This window comes from Squalius cephalus (genome assembly GCF_949319135.1).
Source record: "Squalius cephalus genome assembly, chromosome: 2".
Lineage (NCBI taxonomy): Eukaryota > Metazoa > Chordata > Actinopteri > Cypriniformes > Leuciscidae > Squalius > Squalius cephalus.
In genome coordinates, this window is record NC_137123.1 from 48,492,629 (window position 1) to 48,513,580 (window position 20,952).

The 20,952-nt window shown below is 36.3% G+C and overlaps 2 protein-coding genes across 3 annotated transcripts; one reads left to right on the forward strand and one right to left on the reverse strand.

The window, feature by feature from the left end:
- Positions 1 to 791: 791 nt before the first annotated feature.
- On the reverse strand, positions 792 to 8,005 carry anxa5b (annexin A5b). Of its 2 annotated transcripts, none has more exons than XM_079851494.1 (13): positions 7,884 to 8,005; positions 7,693 to 7,735; positions 4,290 to 4,374; positions 3,842 to 3,936; positions 3,596 to 3,709; positions 3,375 to 3,465; positions 3,110 to 3,189; positions 2,614 to 2,664; positions 2,111 to 2,204; positions 1,938 to 2,033; positions 1,579 to 1,637; positions 1,091 to 1,213; positions 792 to 995 (listed from the first exon to the last, which is right to left on the reverse strand). In XM_079851494.1, exons 2-13 carry the CDS (start codon positions 7,693 to 7,695, stop codon positions 933 to 935), a joined length of 954 nt encoding a protein of 317 aa, XP_079707620.1. In that variant the 5' UTR covers positions 7,696 to 7,735; positions 7,884 to 8,005; the 3' UTR covers positions 792 to 932. The 2 variants fall into 2 exon arrangements, with proteins under 2 accessions (XP_079707620.1, XP_079707621.1); XM_079851495.1 differs by having other exon boundaries at positions 7,880 to 7,947.
- Positions 8,006 to 12,208: 4,203 nt separating this feature from the next.
- Positions 12,209 to 15,345, forward strand: uchl1 (ubiquitin carboxyl-terminal esterase L1 (ubiquitin thiolesterase)). Its single transcript, XM_079897904.1, has 9 exons — positions 12,209 to 12,358; positions 12,472 to 12,483; positions 12,827 to 12,955; positions 13,180 to 13,315; positions 13,628 to 13,713; positions 14,262 to 14,309; positions 14,418 to 14,487; positions 14,607 to 14,665; positions 14,810 to 15,345. The coding sequence occupies exons 1-9, from the start codon at positions 12,326 to 12,328 to the stop codon at positions 14,891 to 14,893; spliced, it is 657 nt and encodes a 218-aa protein (XP_079754030.1). The 5' UTR covers positions 12,209 to 12,325; the 3' UTR covers positions 14,894 to 15,345.
- Positions 15,346 to 20,952: the final 5,607 nt, after the last annotated feature.

Below are 20,952 nucleotides of genomic sequence, written 5' to 3' on the forward strand. Positions count from 1 at the left end.
AACAGCTCAGGTCAGTCACACAGGAGATTGTATGTTTGCTTTTATTTCATGAGTTTATTGTGAACATTATGGCAATGAATATTAAAACATTTTAGTGGTAGCACCATTTTCTTCAGCTTTGAATGATCGTTAACTTTAAAAAGGACAAACTTTTTGCTAATCTTCATTTGCTGAGGGTAATTCTACATCACTGTGCTAATCACTGTCAGTATGCTTAATCTAAAAGTGTTACATTGATGAAATAAACCTCTCAGTGAACCTATCCTCTCACTACCACAAATCTAGTTTAAAACATAGACAAAAAAAGCTTAAACTTGCTAATAATGCCAATTATGAGACTAATGGTTACTACATTACTATAAACTGACATGTTAAGGTAGTTAGTGAGCATACAAACAATAAATAAATGAAAAATTGTTGAATACATAGAAAATATTGCTTCATTGAGTACACCTGAATATTTGGTCTTCTTTATAATAGTGCTGGGTTAATAGACATTTTCATAATAAACTTTAAAATGCTTGCATCTTCATCTTTCAAAAGAAAGGAGTATGCCTTTCTTTTTCTGTAACAGATTTCAAGTTTTAAGGCCAAATCAAGAAAAGTTTATACATTTTTCTTTGATTATGGTAAAGAGAAGGGGTTTCATATTTTTTTTTTTAGCTTCTACTAAAATTATTCTTACTCTAAATCTTTTACACATTTCAAGAAATATGAATGCCAAAATTTGCTCATTTGAATTAGGTAATTCTGTGCTATGCAGAGCATTTTCACAGTAGGACAAGAGATCCTTCTATTGATTTGGAATGTCATGCTTTTTGTAATTGGTCCTGAATTGGGTTCAGAAGGGGACTGACTGAGCCCTCGTCCCACAGAGCTGCCCCTGAGATGGGAGTCATGGGATCTGACCCAGGCAGAGAGGGCGGCAGGGCTTATGCATCATCACCGCCACACAGCAGCAGAAGGGCTTTACGGTAGTCACCTCCGGTATCACTCTGCAGTAACAGAAAAAGATGAGTAAGTTTACATTTCACTGATCTGGGTGAACAAGAAAATGTTAGAAGGTGTACACCTGCATGCACGAGCATACATTAATCATTTTGTGCAGGGAGGTTGCAAACTTCTTGCGGAATTCAACGCGTATGTCCAGCATGTCCACCTCACTGCGGCAAACCATGATCCTGATCAATGTCTGGTCATCGGTGCCTGCCCCCTACAGGATGAAACGAGAATTACAGCAACAGGTACGTTCTTTGAATGTTAATATAGTAACTAAAATAATTTTGTTACCTTAAAAATAAAAAAGAAAGCAAAATAATATAATATTAAAAAAATTAAACATTTCTTTTCAGCTTTTTGTCAATGCTACATTTTTCATTTAGTTTAACTAGATGTACTAAAACAATTAAAACTAAACCTGCAATAAAAATAAATAAAAAAAATGACAACATACAACAAAATTACAAAAACTTTTTTTTTTAATGTTCTAATCAAAGAGATAAATATCAACCCAGAGACAAGTTGTGTTGCAGAACAGAATCATTCTTATTATTCACAAATATTGAAACACATACTCACCTTCATGGCTTTGTAAAGGCTCTCCGCAAAATACCCCGGTAAACTGCGGGCACACTTCACTGATGAGACACAGAAGAGAGTGTTAAGAGACAAAACAGCCACACAGAGAGAAAAACCCCATGATTCTGAGTGCTGTATGGGTGATTCTTAAGTTATAGGAACTATTCTGTTCCCTAATATATGATTTTATAGACAAACTGTAAGGTATGGCCCCTCCCCAGACTTTTTAACTTCCCCTCTATAGTAAAATGATAAAATAAGGAAAGTGTTATTTTGCACTTTCTAATAGGAACTTAATTGAGATCCATATCTCTATGTGTGTGTGTGTGTGTGTGTGTGTGCGTGTGTGTGTGTCTTACCAACAGCCAGGAATACTTCTTGGAGGGTTCCTGAGGTCTCCCTCTGGATGCTCTCCTCTATCTCATACCCTGAGAGCTTTCTATACTCCTCGAACACTGCAGATTAACAGAAAACTAATGAATATACAAAAACAAACATAATTTCATTAACTCTGTGCATGTGTTGAACTGACCTTTCCTAAGTTGAGCACTACTACGGTTTCCCAGGATAGTGATGAACTGGCCTTCATCGGTTCCACACTTCTTTTCTCCTGCGGCAAACAGAGCCTACACACAAACAGTTTTTAAACTTCACAATGACAAACTGATAATACACACTACAAGCGTTAGATGGCAGCATTTCACCTCGTTTTACATCAAGTCAAAAGATGCTTATTCAACATCCAAACTTTTATTAGAGAAAGACAATTTTGAACAGTTGTTTGCAAATATTTAGGGGGCGTTTACATGACACTTTTTTCGACTAAAAACGGAAAAACTTTTTACGCGTTTTGGCCGTTCATTAACACGACAACAGTGTTTTGGCGGCCTGAATGGGGATCATTTTTACAATGTTGTTGTCTGTACGCAAAAAAAGCGAAGGAAAATCTTTTCCGTTTTTAGTACATCATTGTCGTGTAAACACACTCAGTTGCACTGGATTTAATAGCAACAAAACTTACATAAACAAACTTACCTGAGCATCACTTTGGACGAGGTTCTCTTGTATACCCTGCTGTCTGCTGGCCTATGGATAAATCATTTAATAGCAAATAAACGAATTGTAATACTAAGACAAAACAACCACACTTAAAGGGATAATTCACCCAAAAATGAAAAATTCTGTCATCATTTACTCACCTTTAATTTGTTCAAAACCTGTATGAATTTCTTTCTTTTGCTGAACACAAAAGATTATAGTGTGAAGAATACCAGGAAACAATTTTTATTTTATTTTTTCACTATGGAAGTCAATGGGGACCATCAACATTCTTTTGTGTCCAGCAGAAGAAAGAAATTCATACAGATTTGAAACAACTAGAGGGTGAACTATCCTTTTAAGTCTATGGCTTTTTACAGTGGGTTGAATTTCCAGTCTTACTTTATAATAATTATTTTCATATACAGATCAATTATTGTTAATTGACATCTTGTATTTTCATTTTTAAAAAGATTTTTAATAGACTGCGTACTTGTAGCAAAACAACCAGCATCCTCTCGAAATGACCTGCAGTGTCACCAGTCACATCTTTCTCCAGTTCATCTTTATGCTCTATAATGCACATATAGACATCATCAAGACTAAAGACAGCGGCATTCAGCAGCACATATTGCACAACTGGCAATTATTAAAAATTAATAATAAAATAATATGTATTATAAAAGTATAAATAACTAAGAACAAGAATACTAAAAAGTCAAAGACGTATAATACATAACCCACACAAACACAGTTACCTTGCTTGTATAAACTTTTGATCTCGTTGATTTCATTGGCTGATCTAGATGCCAAGATCTCAATCAACACTTTCTCATCTGTGCCTGCTCCCTAAAACAAATGCAAGGTACAGATATACATCTCTCTATAAAATATAATGAAATTGCAAGAGTTAATGTCAACAATCATGAATATTAGAATTCTTAAAATGATTGACCTCCCAATAATTATTGATATGTACCTTAATAGCATTCCGCAGAGATGTGACATCAAACATGATGGGAGGAGTCATCAGAGCTACTATCAGAGACTCAAACTTCCCAGTGAGCTCGGACTTCAAATTATCCACCAAATCCTGAACAGAAAAAAGAAATGTATATTTTTAAGATTTTAAATTATATAACCAGCATCTATTCAAATAAAACACTAAGATGTCCAGTGCTATTTTAATTTTAAAACATAATTTATGCTAATGCTGTTACTGTACCGTTCCATGCAGAGTTTTGAATGCAGCTTTGATTTCTTGGCGCTGTGCATTACTGCGTGCTGTCACCAGCTTGAGAATAGCATCCTCATCGGTGCCTGAGTAAAAACAATAATAATAACGTTGATTACCCATCTCTTAAACCCAGATGCATTCTCAGAGTATTCATTTATGAGAAACAAACTAATAAAAATAAACTGATTAAACAAGCAAAACTTATTCATTAATGTCTAAATACAAATGCATCCATACACAGCCTTGATTAGCCAAATAATAATAAATTACACTAAATGTGTAAAATCTCTCCTTTTTTACGGCATTACAGATTCTAATTTACAGTTATACTGGTTCTATATATATAATACTATGTTATTCCATAACAGTCATTAATTTGAAGGTGTACTGATCTTTAATGTGTCAAATTGGCATTTAATATGTTAGTCAAACTCACCAATTCCTTTCATGGCCTTGTAGAGAACCTCAGCATCGGTACTGGCATTGAATCCACTGTGGGGCTTCACTGTTCCTCTGCCAGCCTAAAACAATTAGAAACACCACATTTTAGTTGCATGTTCTCTTTTCTGTAGTATGTATTTATTTCACTTCAGGAACTTCAGTAATCTATGAATCATGACCACACCCTTATTTCCTCTGCAGCCGAAGGTCTGTCTCTTTAAGAAGCTGTGCATTTAACTTTTACACGCAGTGGTTTTCCACATGGAAACTTTGAGCGTCTACCATAAAAAGTATGTGTGGGGGGAGGCTAGGGAGTGACACCAGAATACTGGATGTGGACATACAAATGATTCATACAATACCACAGTCTATAAATTAATTTGACATTGTTTTATACATTCAAAAAGTAAAGTTAAGATCTGTATTATGTTTGTGACCTAAGATGCTATTGCCCACTCAAATTGAGGAAGTTATGCAAGATCCCAGAAATGGTCTTCAAACATCAGCTGATGTAACCAAAGATCTTGCTGATCACATGATCTTTTGGGTAAATCACATACTTTTTAAATCGTTTACATAATAAACTTGAAAGAAGACAACACTCCAACCGTGTCTGTTTGTGGGTCAAAGAAGTCACAGGAAAAGATACAAGCACAGACACGGGCACACTGGTTTGTTCATATCTCAGTTAAGCCCCCAGGGTGACAACCACACTACTGACAAAACAAGGCACACAATTACACTCTAAAGCCTTTTTCTAAACCTCACTGTATCAGTGGAAGCTCAGAACATACTGCAAATCCATTTATTATGGCTTTTCGTCTATGTAGTTATTGTTTTACTCCCATTTAATCCTACAAGACTGCATCCTGAAATCTCATACTTCACTCAAAAATCAGTATGTGAAAAGAGTAGCATGTCTGAATTCACAGTATTCATAAAACAGTATAGTTGAAAAGTACCTGTATGACTTACTACTTCTGGTGAGATTCTGAAGAGCGCATACAATGGACACTTTACTATCCCATGAGGCCACACGAGTGGATTTATTAATGGCAGTGAAGCAACGCAACTGTCACTGGTAGGTCACATGACGATTGTAGTACATCCAGATTACATTTATACTTCATATTCACATTATATAAAACATACTTTTTAGTGGTTGTTAAGTAATATGTTATTCAAAAGTAATTTTGGATGCAGCCATAGACTGTATGCGCCAAGGCTATGATATGAGGTCAAAGCAGTCAAGTTCCCAGACATTGTCCGATAATCAACGTGAACATGCTTATTATGTATAAACTGGCAAGTCTAAATCAGCTGCTGTCTATCACACAGCTGTTTTTATAAGTCTTGCCAATTACTACTCACAGCTTTTTTTATTAGATAAACGAAATTACATTTCGTTGTTTCGGAGAGGATATGTATTGTTCGTCTCGAGCCATATTGTTAATGGAATAAAGGAATGTGCTGAATAACGCAGGTTTGAATGCTTTCTGTGGTTATCTAAGAATGTGGAGCGCCAGCTACCGATGTGTGATAGCAACATCATGCGTTACAGATTTATTCTGTGCAAAACAAGCATTTAAGGAAGAACTTGCAGATTCTTGAGACACGGGATAGCAATATTTCCTGACATCAAATGTACCTTTTTTTAAAAAAAAATCAAATTTCACACCTGTTTCCCTACTTTTGTCAACGCTGAGATATTCACCACAAAATTTGTCAATCTGCCTTCACCCTGAAGATTCCCTTTTTGATATTTCACCTGAAAATAATTTATTATTTCAAAATTGTCTGATTTGTTTTATTGTTGTTTTTTACATTTTAGTTATGTTGGTGATGTTTTCCATTTCACAACCACGACAACATAATATAAGATCATTTTACTTCATTTAGTTAAAAATTTTAAACCATTTTAATTTCACATAATGGGTACTGCATTTAATACATAAGTGATGTGCAAAATATGTTTGTTTTTTTGTAAACGAGATTCCATATGATATGACTGTGGTGACAATTCAATAGATGGAGCTGAAAGTCAGGTGGAAACCATTCTGTAGTTTCCATTCATTGAAGTGAATGCTAATTTATATTAAACCTTTTACAAAATATAAGATGGGCATTGCACCAAAATATAGCTGTATATAGCTCTTAAAATGTTAAACGGATTATTCCAATTCCTTAAACATAAACGTTTCTTCTTTTTTTCAGTTCTGTGACCTTTTTTTGTCCCAGTACTCAAGACTCAGTGTGCTGTCCTTTAGTGTCATGTTACTCAGCCTCTCTCCATACAATAGAGTGAACAAATTTGACATTCAAATATATGGAAACGAAAGCAATATTAATTTACCAACAGCATCTAGAGCCCGAGTGTTTTCTAGTCCCCTTTTAACAGCTGGAAATAACTAATTTACAAAGCAACTGCAGCTCTCAGTGTGTGCACACCTGGCATTAAAGGGATAGTTCACCCAAAAATGAAAATGTTGTCATTGTGTTGTTCCAAACATGAATGAGTTTCTTTCTTCTGCTGAACATAAAATACCAATATTTAAAAAGATAAAAATGATGGTAAACAGACAGTTCACTGACTTCCATAGTATTTTTTTTTCCTACTATGGAATTCAATAGGTGCTGTCAACTGTCATGTTATCAACATTTTTTTAAATAAGTTATTTTGTGTTCAACAGAAAAAAAGAAACTCATATACCTTTGGAATAACATGAGGGTAAGTAATGACAACATTTTCATTTTTGGGTGCACTATCCCTTTAATTATATCCTGGTTATGCTCATATTGTAAGTAAGGTAAAGTATGACGTTCAAAAACCAAGATAATAACGTAGTATCTAAACATTACATTACTGAGTTTATGAAATATTATGATTATGCTCCACGTCGTAGGAAACAATCTATCAGTTTATTTTAACTCAGCTGAACAAGGGTAAATTAGGAAACAGAGGAGAGAGGATAGAAGAGAGAAGAAACAGAGAGACAGACAGGAACGCCCATTGGGTCGTTTAGCCCACACGAATGAGTCATAGTAGCCCTCGTTTACAACAATTTTGTTTCTTTCTAACATCACTTGTTTGTGGAAAAAAAAGTTGTAGTAGATAGTTAGATACGGTTTCCAAAAAAACAAACAAACTTAAGCTACTTCCAAAATGTGTCGCCTATATTGTTGGATAATGAGGAAGCATCGTTTTAGGCTACTCTGTAAGTAATACAACACGAGTAACTTGACTTAAATGGATGGGCGTCGACATATGAACTGTCGAAAGTTTATACTATTCTCAACAGAATATTGAATATCTTCAGAAAAAAAAGGCGTTGAAACTTAATAGCGTATGTGATACAAATGTTATAGACTTTTATTACAACAATAAACAGATAACTTACCATGTTTGAGATTTTCGTATAGCCTACTTCAAAGTGCTCGAAGCTAAAGACATAAACGACAAAATAGTTCAGTAACAAACATTAACGTGAATATGATCAAATACATAAAGTGATTATGAAATAATTAAAAGCAGTGTTTAAGAAACATGTTGGAATGTTTGCAGATAGGTCCTGCCTGTGAACTCACTTACCGTGAGAAGAGTTTCAGTTTAAAACCAGATTATTGCAGTACAGACCGAGGCAGCAGCAGAAATGAGGAATGAAAAAGTAGGAGGATTAAACTTGACTACGATGTGTTGAGCCACACCTTGGCAAAAAAGCCAATCGCTGGGACTTATGGGTAGTGTGGTGTTTTTGCTTTCGCCTTATAGGCTATTTCAACAACATATCTGTGCACACGAAAGCAACGAATCACTTCTGGAGCAGGCATTACAAAATAACATAGAATGTAAGCATTTATTAAACACTTATAAACATCATCTTTTGCCATCCAGGAGGCTATATGGTTTGTGAAATCTGATGTGATGATGGTCCCCCACCCTGTTGGTCAACAAACGTCCAGGTGCTCTCATAAGACAAACAGAGAAAAACTATTTGCCAAGCAACATATTAAGACTAATCAAACACACAAAGATGGGTGTCACATTACACTAATCTAACATTTTATTTGGAAAGTAACTCATTGTTGATTTTCACATGGATGCATGCAAGACTTGCTGATCAAATTTCAATCCCAAGCACAAATGCAACTGCATTGTGTTCTAGAGGGCCTTGGTAAGGAATTAAAACATACAGCCTTTATGTAGCAGTTAAAAAAAAAAACTTCCTCCTGTTTTTACCATCACTTTAGATGAAATTGTCTGTAATCACAGTACAGTGTGCACATGTACTGTTAATTCACCTGAAATATTTTATTGCTTGAATGACATTATTGTTCTGGTTTTATTATTATTATTGCTGAGTTTTTTTTTTTTTTTTTTTTTTTAAAAAAGGTTAAAAAAAGGTTTTTAGGTTAGGCCTACTGTGCCAAATCAATAATTTGATAGACAATTACATGCAATTACAGTAAATTGAGGATTGGAGCTTTCAAGTTTGAAAAAGGACACAAAAAGCATCATAAAAGTAGCCTATAAAACTTGTCCATATGCTTTATGTGATGAAACTGTTAATCATTGCGAATAGATCATTGCTTTGGGCCCTGTACATTTAAAAAAAAAAATTGTGGGCCCCCACCTTTGACCAGCTACGGCCCTGGGCAGTTGTTGAGATTTTCAGTGAATACATCACTTCTGAAAGCTTGGAATATACAGTTGCAATCAAAATTATTCAAAACCCCCTTGACCTGCAAGACATTTTATTGCAGAGAACAACATTTTATGAAAACAATTTGACAAAGGGATCAGTAAACTATTATAGAATGTTTATTAATACACATTTGAGCCAAATCAAATTGGCTCTAAACATTCATGCACAAAATTATTCAACCCCCAAAAGTCCAATTTTGTACAGAAACATTTATTCTTTATAACCTCCAATAAATGCTGCTTGTAGAAGCTTCTGTCACCTCTCTACTGCAATCTTGGCCCATTCCTCACTTGAAAAAGCTTCCAGATCACTGATAATCTTTGGTTTTCACGTTACCCCTGTTTTCTTCAAATTCCACCAAATATTTTCAATGAGATTTAAATATAAAGACTGTACAGGCCACTCAAGAACATTCTACGACTGATCCCTGAACCAGGCTTAAGTAGATTTGGATGTATATTTTGGGATGGCTGTCCTGCAGGAAAGTCCATTGATCATCAAGCTTCAGTCTCTGCGTCGATGGCATCACCATCTTTTCCAAAATGGCTTGATACTTTAAAGAATTCATGATGTTCTTCATACAGTCAAGATTTCCACTTCCTGCAACAGCAAAGTACCCCCATAACAAGACTGGACCATCTCCAATTTTGACCATGGAGAAGGTGTTCTTCTGCTCATGAGCTTTGCCTTTTTTTGCACCAGACATAACGCTGATCCATGGGTCCAAAAATCACTCCATTAAACATTCTTCCAGAACTCCACAGGTCTATCTAAATTAATTTTAACATATTCAAGTCGGCCATTTATATTCTTCTTGGTCAAGAGTGGTATTTGGCAAGATGTACCAACATGAAGGCCATGCGTGTCTAGTGTTCTTCTTATTTAATCTGCATTGAAATGTTTTTCACCCTCCTTTCATCAGGTCCTCTTGTAAGTCTTTAGCAGTAAATTGAGGGGTTTTCTCAGTTGCTCTGGTCAAACATTTTATTCCCCTTAATGATGTTGTGCTTTTTCTTCAACACCCTCAAAGGTTTTCTGGTACAACAAAATTTAAACTTATGAATAAGGCTGCCAGCTGTGTCTCTACTTTTAGGAGCGGTTTCCCGGACAGAGATTAAGCCCTAGACTAAAATGGCCCTTTAAACAAGACTAACAGAAATCTGCTTTCTTTGGCTTTAAATAGTCCTAGCTTTAGTTTAGTCCAGAGTTTAATAAACTGATTTCCACGGAGGAAGACTAGAGCTGCTTAAATTGAGGCTTAAATACAGGAGGCAGGTTTAACTTCAGATTAGCATGTGTTTCAAAGAAGACACATGTATTACTTGTATATATATATATATATATATATATATATATATATATATATATATATATATATATATATATATATATATATATATATATATATATCTGCTGTTCACTTTATTTAAACATTTCATTTTGTTTTAACACCATTGTATTGGGTTTCTAGTTCAAATGTGATTAGTTCATGTTAAACTGACTTGAAATGGTCACTCTTTGACTCACTTGATGTTTTTATTTTGAAATATTTTTCAATCTAGTAACCCAATCATACAGTCATACAGGACTTTCACGTCCCATCATGCTAAGCACAGGGCTGAATTGGGGGAGAATTTTTTGAAATAAAGTGATATTTTATGCAATTTTTTAGCAAGATGAGAAAATGGAGAGACCTGTTATTTTAGTATTTTTGGGGGGTGACCATTGTGGTGAAGTGTTGCTTCTACCAACATTGAACACCACATGTGTAAAGAAAAGTTATATTAAGTTTTGTATGTAAATCACAGGAATATTCAAGAAGCATTAGTTGAATTTGAAGGATTATTTGAATAATTAATTTGAAATGAAAACCATTTATTTTCTTGTAGTATGGTTGATTTTATATATATATATATATATATATATATATATATATATATATATATATATATATATATATATATATATATATATATATATATATATATATAATTACAAACAGATTTCCAGGCTTTTCTTTTATTCCACAGCTGATGTGTGCAGTTTATTTAACTTGATTAGTATTTTTTTGGGGGATTTTTGGATTTTTCTGATGTCATTGTTTTCCTTGGATTTTCAGTTCCATGCAATTTTAAGATTTTCTTGGTTCATTCCATGTTTTATAGGCAACCCCTGTCATGCTAATTCAGATTAGCACAGTTGGTTTTAAATGAATCTTATTTTAGTTCAGAACTCCATAGTCCAGGTGTAACTAATCTGTACTTAATCTGTGTTACAGAAAGCCATTTTTTAAGACACGATTAACTATTCTAGATTAAGGCCTACTCCTGTCTTATTGTAAACCCTGTCCGGGAAACTGCCCCTGTATCTTTAGAAAAGCTTACATTATTAGTCTCTGGGGAGTTAAATAATTTTGAGTGCAACTCAATCAAGTTTATGCTTTTATGGTGTTCTTTTGTCTTTTTTGTCATTCAGTCCTCATTCTCTTTCAAGAGAAGTTAGGATATATATTTTTTCAAAAAGTCATCTTTTCTTGTCCACTAAAGAAAGATAATTGTATGGGTTTGGAACAATATGAGGGTGAGCAAATAGCCAGAAATGACATTTTTGGATGAAATACTGTAATTAAAAGGGGCAACATGATTATGCCAGTTTACAGGGCTATAGCCTTTATTAATTATGTAACTCATAGGCCTACTTTGAGTGTGTAAACTGAATTTCATAGACAAAAACATGCTTGACAGTATAGGCCTATAAACCCACTTCAAATTGACATTTAAAACATACCAGAAAGTGCAAGTCATGAGTTGTTATTTCAGCTGATCCACTCAGGTCAAGGAGTGTTGTGAATAGAGCAGAGTTAAAATTATAGTCTTTTGGTTCTGATTTACGCAGCTTGAGTCATTAAGTGCACCTAATACATTTTTCCACTTTTTAAAATAATCTACAGTAAAATGTAATTGTTTCTGTTTTTAATCAAATGATTCATCAGAGCTGGAAAACACTGGTAGCTTCCAGAATCGACCGATGGCGGACCGATCTATTGCTGGATAATCTGAACCAACTTTTTCCGTTTTCCTCTCTTTCGTGTGGGGTTGCCTTTTTTTAGACACACTAAATATACAGAAAAGTTTCACTGCCGGTGTAAATATGTGTGCCAGTAGTACATAAATAGCACGAGTATCTGAGCGGACACCCCTCCGGTCTGAGTAAATGGAATATGACCGGTCGCATATATGATCCTCGTGCTCCCTCAGCAGGGTTAGTGTTTTCTCGGGCGACGCCTTTCAGAACTCTTGAGGAGTGACACCCACGAACGCCTGCGATCATGGAGTGGAAACCGATGGAAATAAACCCGGAGGTTTAACGCTATGTCATGATTTAGCCACGCTAGCCAATCTGTTTGTCGTGTATGCTTTCGCTTTCTCTGGTATGATTGTGGCCGACATATTTGTGCTTTTGTATTGGTTTCAGATGCTGAATAAGGTACGTTTGCTGAGTCATAAGATGAGATGATGATGATGATGATGATGAGACTGTCTCTGGCGTCTGGGGCTGAACTGTCATGGACCCATATCTAAAATGAAAGGGCGTGGGCTTACACACATTACCTATGCACGAAAACAATAACACGCAGAATTTCTAAATGCATGCTTTACGCAATGACTTGTAATTTTGCATAATACCACAATTCAGTTTGTCGTTTATAAACCATCGACAATGAAATCCACCCCTCATTACAAACTTGGAATATTTTAGACCGCTTTATTTTATATGGAAATAACGGGTCTCGCGTTGTGATTTTTGTAAACCTTTTTTCTGTATCTAGGTATTGAGTAAGTTGGGTGTGGGCTCGAGTTGGCGTTTTGTGGATGTTTTGGGTCTGGAGGATGAGTCTTTGTCAGGGGTGCCATCACCCTGCTGTGCCATGATGCTGCTCTTCCCTTTAACGCAACAGGTACGTACGTACGGACGCACGCACATGATGAGCGCGCACACAATGCATTACATTAAACGCGGGCGTGGTCATTTCTCACTTAAGACAATTTGTGTTGCTCAATCTTAATAGTTTTATTATAGGAAATAAACGAAAGTTGTCACTTAGTTTAATTTAACATTTAAACTCACAGAATGAATCATATACTTATAACTTTTTAACCCACATCCTCCTCTTTCTTTTAGCATGAGGACTTTCGTTCCAAACAGTCTGTTGATGACACTAAATGTGTTTATTTTCTGAAACAAACTGTGGTCAACTCCTGTGGAACTGTGGGATTGGTACATGCTGTGGCCAACAACCAGGACAGTATTGACTTTGGTCAGTGGTGCCATGAACATCTGCTCATACACAATATGCTTATTGATGCAGAATAGAGCTGATGGCCTTGTTGATTTTAAAAATTACGTTTAATTTATCTCTTGAAAATTTGACTGGCTAAATAAATCAAACCAAAGATGTTTAGATTCCTTAACCAGGTTAATCCAAATTTCATATGCATCATTAAAGCTAAAACAGTTTATAAAAATAATATAAATCTAAATAATATATTATAAGGTTGTTAGGGAGAGAGGCAGATTAAAGACCTAACATTTTTGTATTCTTTTCATATTTTTCTTCTCCCTACCATAGACAATAACTCTACACTGAAGAAGTTTCTCAAAGCCACCTCAGGGATGTCTGCTGCAGAAAGAGCCAAAGAACTTGAACAAAATAAGGTATTGTAAGCATTCATTAAAAGTTGAGCCACACAAAATGTGATTTGCCAAAAACCAAGATTAACATCAGAAATATCACAAAGTTCATGTGACCATTTTCATTTTTGTGCAGTATTCAATACCACCAGTAGATGGTACTATTGTATTATATTCCATGTTTTTTTTGTTTAAAGTCACCATGAAATCAAAATGGATCATTCTTATTTATGGAATATTGCGCTATCTATTATAAAGAATTTACATGTGCATTTTATTTATGTTTTTAATTCATGTGCCCTTGTAATTTTTAATCAAAATGACTTCCACTCCCTCTTGCAACATCTCTTCTCTCTCTGATAATGTGTGTTCTGGCGTGAGTGTCAGACAATCTGTCACTCGCATGAGATCACCGCGATAACAAACCACAACCGAGTTTCACTCGGATATACGCCACAATAGAGAAGAAAAGTCTATTGCATCTTCCGTTTCATACTGACTTTAATTAAAATGCATTCAGGCTTGATTTTGTGTTTTTAAAATGAAGTTAATGTAGTTACAATTTTATTCAGGACATCCAGGAAACTCATGATGCAGTTGCTAACGAAGGAGAGTGTCGGGTAAGACAAAACAACTGACAATATAGCACATACTAGTTACAAATACAAGTACTAAGTAATGACTTTTTTTTTTTTTTTTTTTTTTTTTTTCATCTCTTATCATAACAGCCAGAGGCAGACGAAGTCAACTTCCATTTCATTACATTTGTCAATGTAAATGGTCAGCTTTATGAGCTGGGTAAGTGGATGACATGTATTGTGTTGCTGTTTCATTGGCCAATGACTTTCATTTAAGTATAAACTCCTTTTAAAAACTAAAAATGAAAAGATGAAAAAGTGGGTGTTTTGTCACATTAGATGGCAGAATTGATGGACCTGTGAGTCATGGACCTACAAAACCAGAAAGCTTTGTCATGGTAAGGACACATTTTCCTAGGAATGGCCTTTTGTACTTCATGACAACTGCAATCATAGTTTCTCTTATGAACCGTAATTACGGTCAAAACTGTAGATTTAGAGCATCTAAAACAATGAGTAATTTTCCCATTTCATCTCTCTAGGATGCAGCAAGGGTGTGCCGTGAGTTTACTGAGCGGGAGAAAGGGGAGGTGCGTTTCTCTGCTGTGGCTCTCTGCAAGGCCTGAGAGGAAACCGACCACTAAGCTTGAACCATGAGCAAAACCCTTCAACCACTTTACTATACAGAGCACAGAAACCAAACCTGTACCTTCCCTTCATACATGCTACACAAACTGCCTGTCTGACTGTGAATTAATGTAATTTCTTATTTATTCTAATTTAGTTTTGTCTCTTGAATCAATCTACAACTACTATGCTCTCTGTAAACATCAGTGTTAATTAGCTTTTGTTGATGTACCTTTAGTTCTTATGTTTTGGGCACTTTTTGGAGGGGCAAAATTTAGCAGAAATGTGATGTTCATTTAAGCTTGGAGGTGTATGTGCAAAATAAATAGAAGACAGAGAAGGGTTTTCTGCTTCTGTGTGTAGTATTGTCATTACATGCTGGAAGTATCTGACATCACTAATTAACAGTTTAACTTTGCATTTAGACAATACAATATGTAGTTGCTGAATACTGAGTGGTGTATGTAGCTTATTTTTGAGATGTTTGTGTATATAGGCTTCAGTTGTAATTTAAATTCATCCTCCATTGCAAATCAGGTTTATTGGCAAAATGTACTGACTTTCAGCTGTGTGCAATGAACACAGTTGTGCAATGAACTAATTGAAGTGGTTTCCCCAAATTCAACGGAAAATGACTTCTGCAGTCTCAAAATTATTCAACCCCTTGATGGCAAGCATTTTTAGTACTTAGAGGAACACCCTTTTGCTGTTATGATCTGCTGCAAAAGAGATGTGTAACCTGACACTAGCTTTTGGCACCATTTCTGAGGAATCTTAACCCATGAGCAATGGCTTCCGGTTCAGTAACATTCTTGGGTTTACGTGCTGCAACTGCAGCCTTCAAATCCCACCAGAGTTTTTTTTTTAATGAGTCTTCGATTTAAGTCAGGTGACTGATGGCCACTGTAGAATCTTCCAGAACTTCTGCAACCAATCCTTGGTGGAATTTGAGGTATGCTTGGGATCATTGCCCTGTTGGATGTTCCAATGGCGCCCAAGCTTATGCTTCCTCACTCACGACATGTTTTCTCCTAGGATTTTCTGATACTTCAATGAATCCATCTTACCTTCCACACGCTACAGGTTCCAGTGCCAGAGGATGCAAAGCAGACCCAGAGCACCACCACTATACTTAATTGTAGACAGTGTTCTTTTCATCATATGCTTCATTCTTCTTCCTCCAGACATACCGCTGATCCATAGGGCCTAAAAAAATCCAGATTTGTTTCATTGCTCCCCAGAACAGAATCCCAAAACTTCTGTGGGTTATTTATATGATTTTGAACACTTTTCTTGTGCTTTTGGGTCAGTAGTGGTGTACGTCTTGGAGTTCTGGCATGAAACCGCATGCGTTAAGTACTCGCCTTACTGTGCAAGCTTAAATCTCAGTGCCTGTTGCCACCAAGTCTTGCAGCAGGTCTTTTACAGTTTTTCTGAACCTGCCTTCTCAGAAATCTGGTTCCAGCCGTTGATGGCTTCTTTTTTCTGACCCGTCCAGGTAGTGTAACCACTGTTCCTTTAACTTTGAACTTGTGAACTATGCTTCCAGTGGTGTCTCTAGGAACATGTAGTGCCTTCGCTATCTTTTTGTATTCTGTTCCTTGTTTGTGAAGGGCGATGATATCTTTTCTTTTGACTTAGCCATTGTGCATTTTTAGCACACTGCAGTGAGATTGTTAGGATGCTTTTTGTGATTGTGGTGTTAGATCCTCCTACAGTGGGTTGTTTTAAGCTGTTTTAATGCATTGCTATGTAGTTGCCAGGATGTTTTGGGTGGTTCCTGTCTGTTGACATGCTTTTGCCTTGGTTTCCTGAGCAGTTGTTAGTGTTTTGCTGTGCGGTTGCTGGACTTTTCGTTGTGGTTTTTCATGCATTGCTAAGTGGTTGTCAGGACATTTTGAGTGGTTGGTTGATATGTGGTTGCTTTTAAACAGTTAGGTTAGGGTACCTCACATGGTTTGCAGCTTGATGTGCTGTAAGGGCTTGTGTGCATCAATGATGCTGAGAGCTATGTCACTGGTACTTCAGAACTACTGGTAGGGTTACCCATAGTGGACCGGTGGACCATATGGGGTTACCCCAGTGGAACTCAGCTGTGATGCCAGACGAAAACAAACCAACTGGACAGTAGCAGATTGGCCTGATGTTCCCGGCAAAAGATCAGTCTTGTGTCAGTGGCAACAACACCAGAATTATCAGCACACTTGTAACAGCGTTCAGTCAATCAAATTGAAATAAATTTAACTTCAGTTGCCTTCTAAAATTAACTTATCTTAAGTAAGCTTAAATGCTTGTGTGTGTGGTAAATATAACTTCTGAAATAGTTTCTAAATTTAGCCACATGATCATGTATATATTGAGTTGAACAGTGAAACTGATTTAAATACAATTACAATTCATAACAGGTTCAGTAATCTAAACTTCATAAAGCAGAGCTTAATAAAGCAGATGCTCAGTAACGAACTTGTGCATTAATAATCAAAACAAATCCTTATTAAAACTAAAACAAAATGTACTGAAAAATTAAAAGTATAAAACACTAAACTGAAAGTAAACAAACAATCACAATGTGAAAAAACAGCACCAGAGGCTCAAAAATATAATCATTCAGTATGTTGTTGCATAGGTGAGAAAATAATAAAAATATACATTTTATTCAAGTTGTCCTTGTTTTGTGTTTCATTTCTAATGTCTGACTGTATTTTAATATATATGTATGCAATATGCATCAAGAAAAAAGGCAAGATCTTATTGTTTTTTTCCCTGTCCATATTATGTGCATTGTGGTTTCAATTTTGTTTTGAAACATTTGAAGACACGGTTGAAACATTCTTTAAAATATCGTCTTATGTGTTCATCAGAAAAAATAAAGTCATATAGGTTTGGAATGACATGAGGGTGAGTAAATGATGTGATTTTATTTTTTGAATCAACTCTTTAATCTCTGTGAGCTTGATTTGCAGAAGGCCAGATAAAAGAGTGGTCTGCTTTTGACTCATAAATTCTGGATTCAACACAGTCTTTAACATGATATTGAACTACAACCTATTTTAAGGGCCAAGACCTACCAGTTATGAATAGAGTGTCAAAGACTTTAGAACAGCAAACTAAGTGTGTAGTACATGTACATCTATACATTTAGCAGGTGCTTTTATCCAAAGCAACTTGCAATAGAGGAACTGTTGCGCTAGACATCTCTGCAGCAGTCACTCGCGTGTAACTGTCACAAAAGTGATTAATTTATTCACGGGAGAAAAATCAGATAGACCGCCATCATCTCTTGAACTCACAGCATCACTTTATTATGCGCATGCTCATAACATACACAGCGCACGGGGCACGCACGTTTCAGTGACGTCACTGCGTAGACTATAACATGGCTTTGCCACTTATACTTATTCAAATATGCATAACACTCCCACTCAAAGACATGTTTATAGCATTATATAGTGACAAAAAAGAAATTAAATAAAAATACATAACTCCAAAATAAAACATTTGGTATACTGGCATTAATCTAAGAAAAACTTCTCAAAAATAAAAACACCTGCCAGTTCACATTATTCTCCAAACAAATACCTCTTGAAGTTCTCAAACTTAGCCTTTGTCACCGGCTTGGTAAGGACATCAGCTATCATGTTCGCAGTAGGGCAATATTCTATAGATATTTTCCCTTCTGTGTGTGCAGACCGTACAAAGTGATATTTTATATCAACGTGTTTACTTCTCTGTCTGCATACTGGGTTCTTAGATAAAGCTATCACCCCCTGATTGTCCTCATATATCTTGACTGGTACATGCTGGTTACTACTATCAATTCCTTTAAGTAGTTGTACAAGATACATACTCTCTTGAGTAGTGGCAGCTAGTGCCATATACTCGGCTTCACAGGTGGATAAAGCCACCGTTGGCTGTTTCCTACTCTTCCACGATATGACTGGACCATTCTCAGTTAAGCTGAAACAATATCCAGTTGTGCTCCTCCTATCATTTTTATCGGCTGCCCAATCAGCATCACTATATCCCTCAAGCTGTAGGCTTTCCTCACATTTTCGGAAGTGTAGTTCTTGATCTATAGTACCCTTTAAGTACCTCAGTAGGTGTTTTGCTGTAGCCCAATGCTGTTGTTTTGGTTCTGCTAGGTGTTGTGAAAGTTTACTAACAACCCAGCTCAGGTCAGGTCGAGTACATGTCATAATGTATATCAAACTACCTACTATCTCTCTATATCCTGTTGAGTCAATGACTTCACCCTCATTGTCAAAGTTTAACTTTTGTTCACATGGGGTGGATCTCGGTTTACATTCGGACATTCCAAATTTCGCTAACATCTTCTTTATGTGTCTCTTTTGAGTCATTTTGATCTCTCCATCACTCTGTATAAAATCAATACCCAGGAAGTGTTTAAGTGGACCCATATCTTTCATCTTAAACCTTCTCTTCAACATTTCTTTTACATCACTGAGTAAGGTGTTGTTACTCGCTGCTATGATTAAGTCATCTACCCATACTAACAAAATCACTTTCTCGTTCTCAGATTCTCTGCTGTAGACACAATGATCAGCATCATTTTGTACAAAACCATTCCCTGTAAGGTGATCATGCAGTAACATGTTCCAGTTACGTCCGGACTGTTTTAAGCCATATAATGACTTATTGAGTTTACACACTAAATGTTCTCCTGTTTTAGATTTGACCTCAAAACCTTCCGGTTGCTCCATATATACCTCACAGTCCATCGGAGCATGGAGGTAAGCAGTCTTTACATCCATTTGATGTAGGGTAACGTCCTCCTGTACAGCCACTTGCATTAATGCTCGGACAGAGGTCATGTTGGCTGTCGGTGAAAAGGTCTCTTTATAGTCAATCCCTTCCACTTGACCATACCCTTTTGCAACATATCTGGCTTTACAAGTCTCAGATCCATCTGGGCTCTCTTTCACTGCATATACCCATCGACCTCCCACTGCTTGTTTGCCTTTTGGCAGTGGCGTCAGAGTGAAAGTCTCATTCTCTGTCAAAGAGTTCATCTCCTCTTTCATCGCTTCAGTCCACATTTTTGACTTCTTAGAGTCCATAGCCTCTCTAAATGTTTTAGGTACATCATAAGCCACTCTGTAGAAATAATCTACATTTTCTCTTTCATCATTATTACACTCAGCTTTACACTGGTAATCATTAAGGTATTCTGGAGCTTTTCTCTGTCTTTTAGGATACCTTCTTTCTCCCTGTTCACTCTGAGTACTATCTGTCTGGGTCGGACCCTCCTCCGTACTGGACTCTTTACTTTCTTTAGGCTGTTCCTGACCTTGGTTGACTATTTTTGGTGATGTATCTCCATATCTCTCAATTTCGTCCCCCATGTCACAATCTGTCTGAGTCTGGCTATCTGCGCTACCTTTGGTGATGAATTTGACCAGCCTATGTTTTAGGACTTTTCCTGTCTCGGGATAATACACATTATATGCTGGACTATATTTATCATAGCCTACGAAAATCCCTTTTTCGCATCTAGAATCCAGCTTCTTCTTATCCTGCTTATATACGTAGCATTCAGAGCCAAAAATCCTCATATTAGACAGGTTAGGTGTTTTGCCTGTGAAAACACGGAAAGGTGTCTGCTCTAGCCGCTTACTGTAACACCTGTTTCGGATTTGAGCTGCTGTCTGTACAGCATATGTCCATAATTGCTTTGGGAGGTTACTCTCCAAAAGCATGCATCGTGACATCTCAAATAAGGTTCTCCAACCTCTTTCGGCAGTTCCGTTCTGATGAGGTGAGTAGGGTGCACTGGTCTCGTGCCTTATCCCGTTACTCCTAATTAGAGACTGGAATTCCTGCCCGGTATATTCTGTACCGTTATCAGATCTTATACACTTTATCTTTCCATATGGAGCTACGTCAGCTATGAATTTTTCTGTAGCCTTTGTCGTGTCACTCTTTGCTTTGATAAAGTATGGAAAAATCATTCCAGTGTAATCGTCAGTAAATGCTATCGCATACTTGTATCCATCTTTATCAGCTGGTTCTATAGGGCCGCATAGGTCTGTGTGTACTA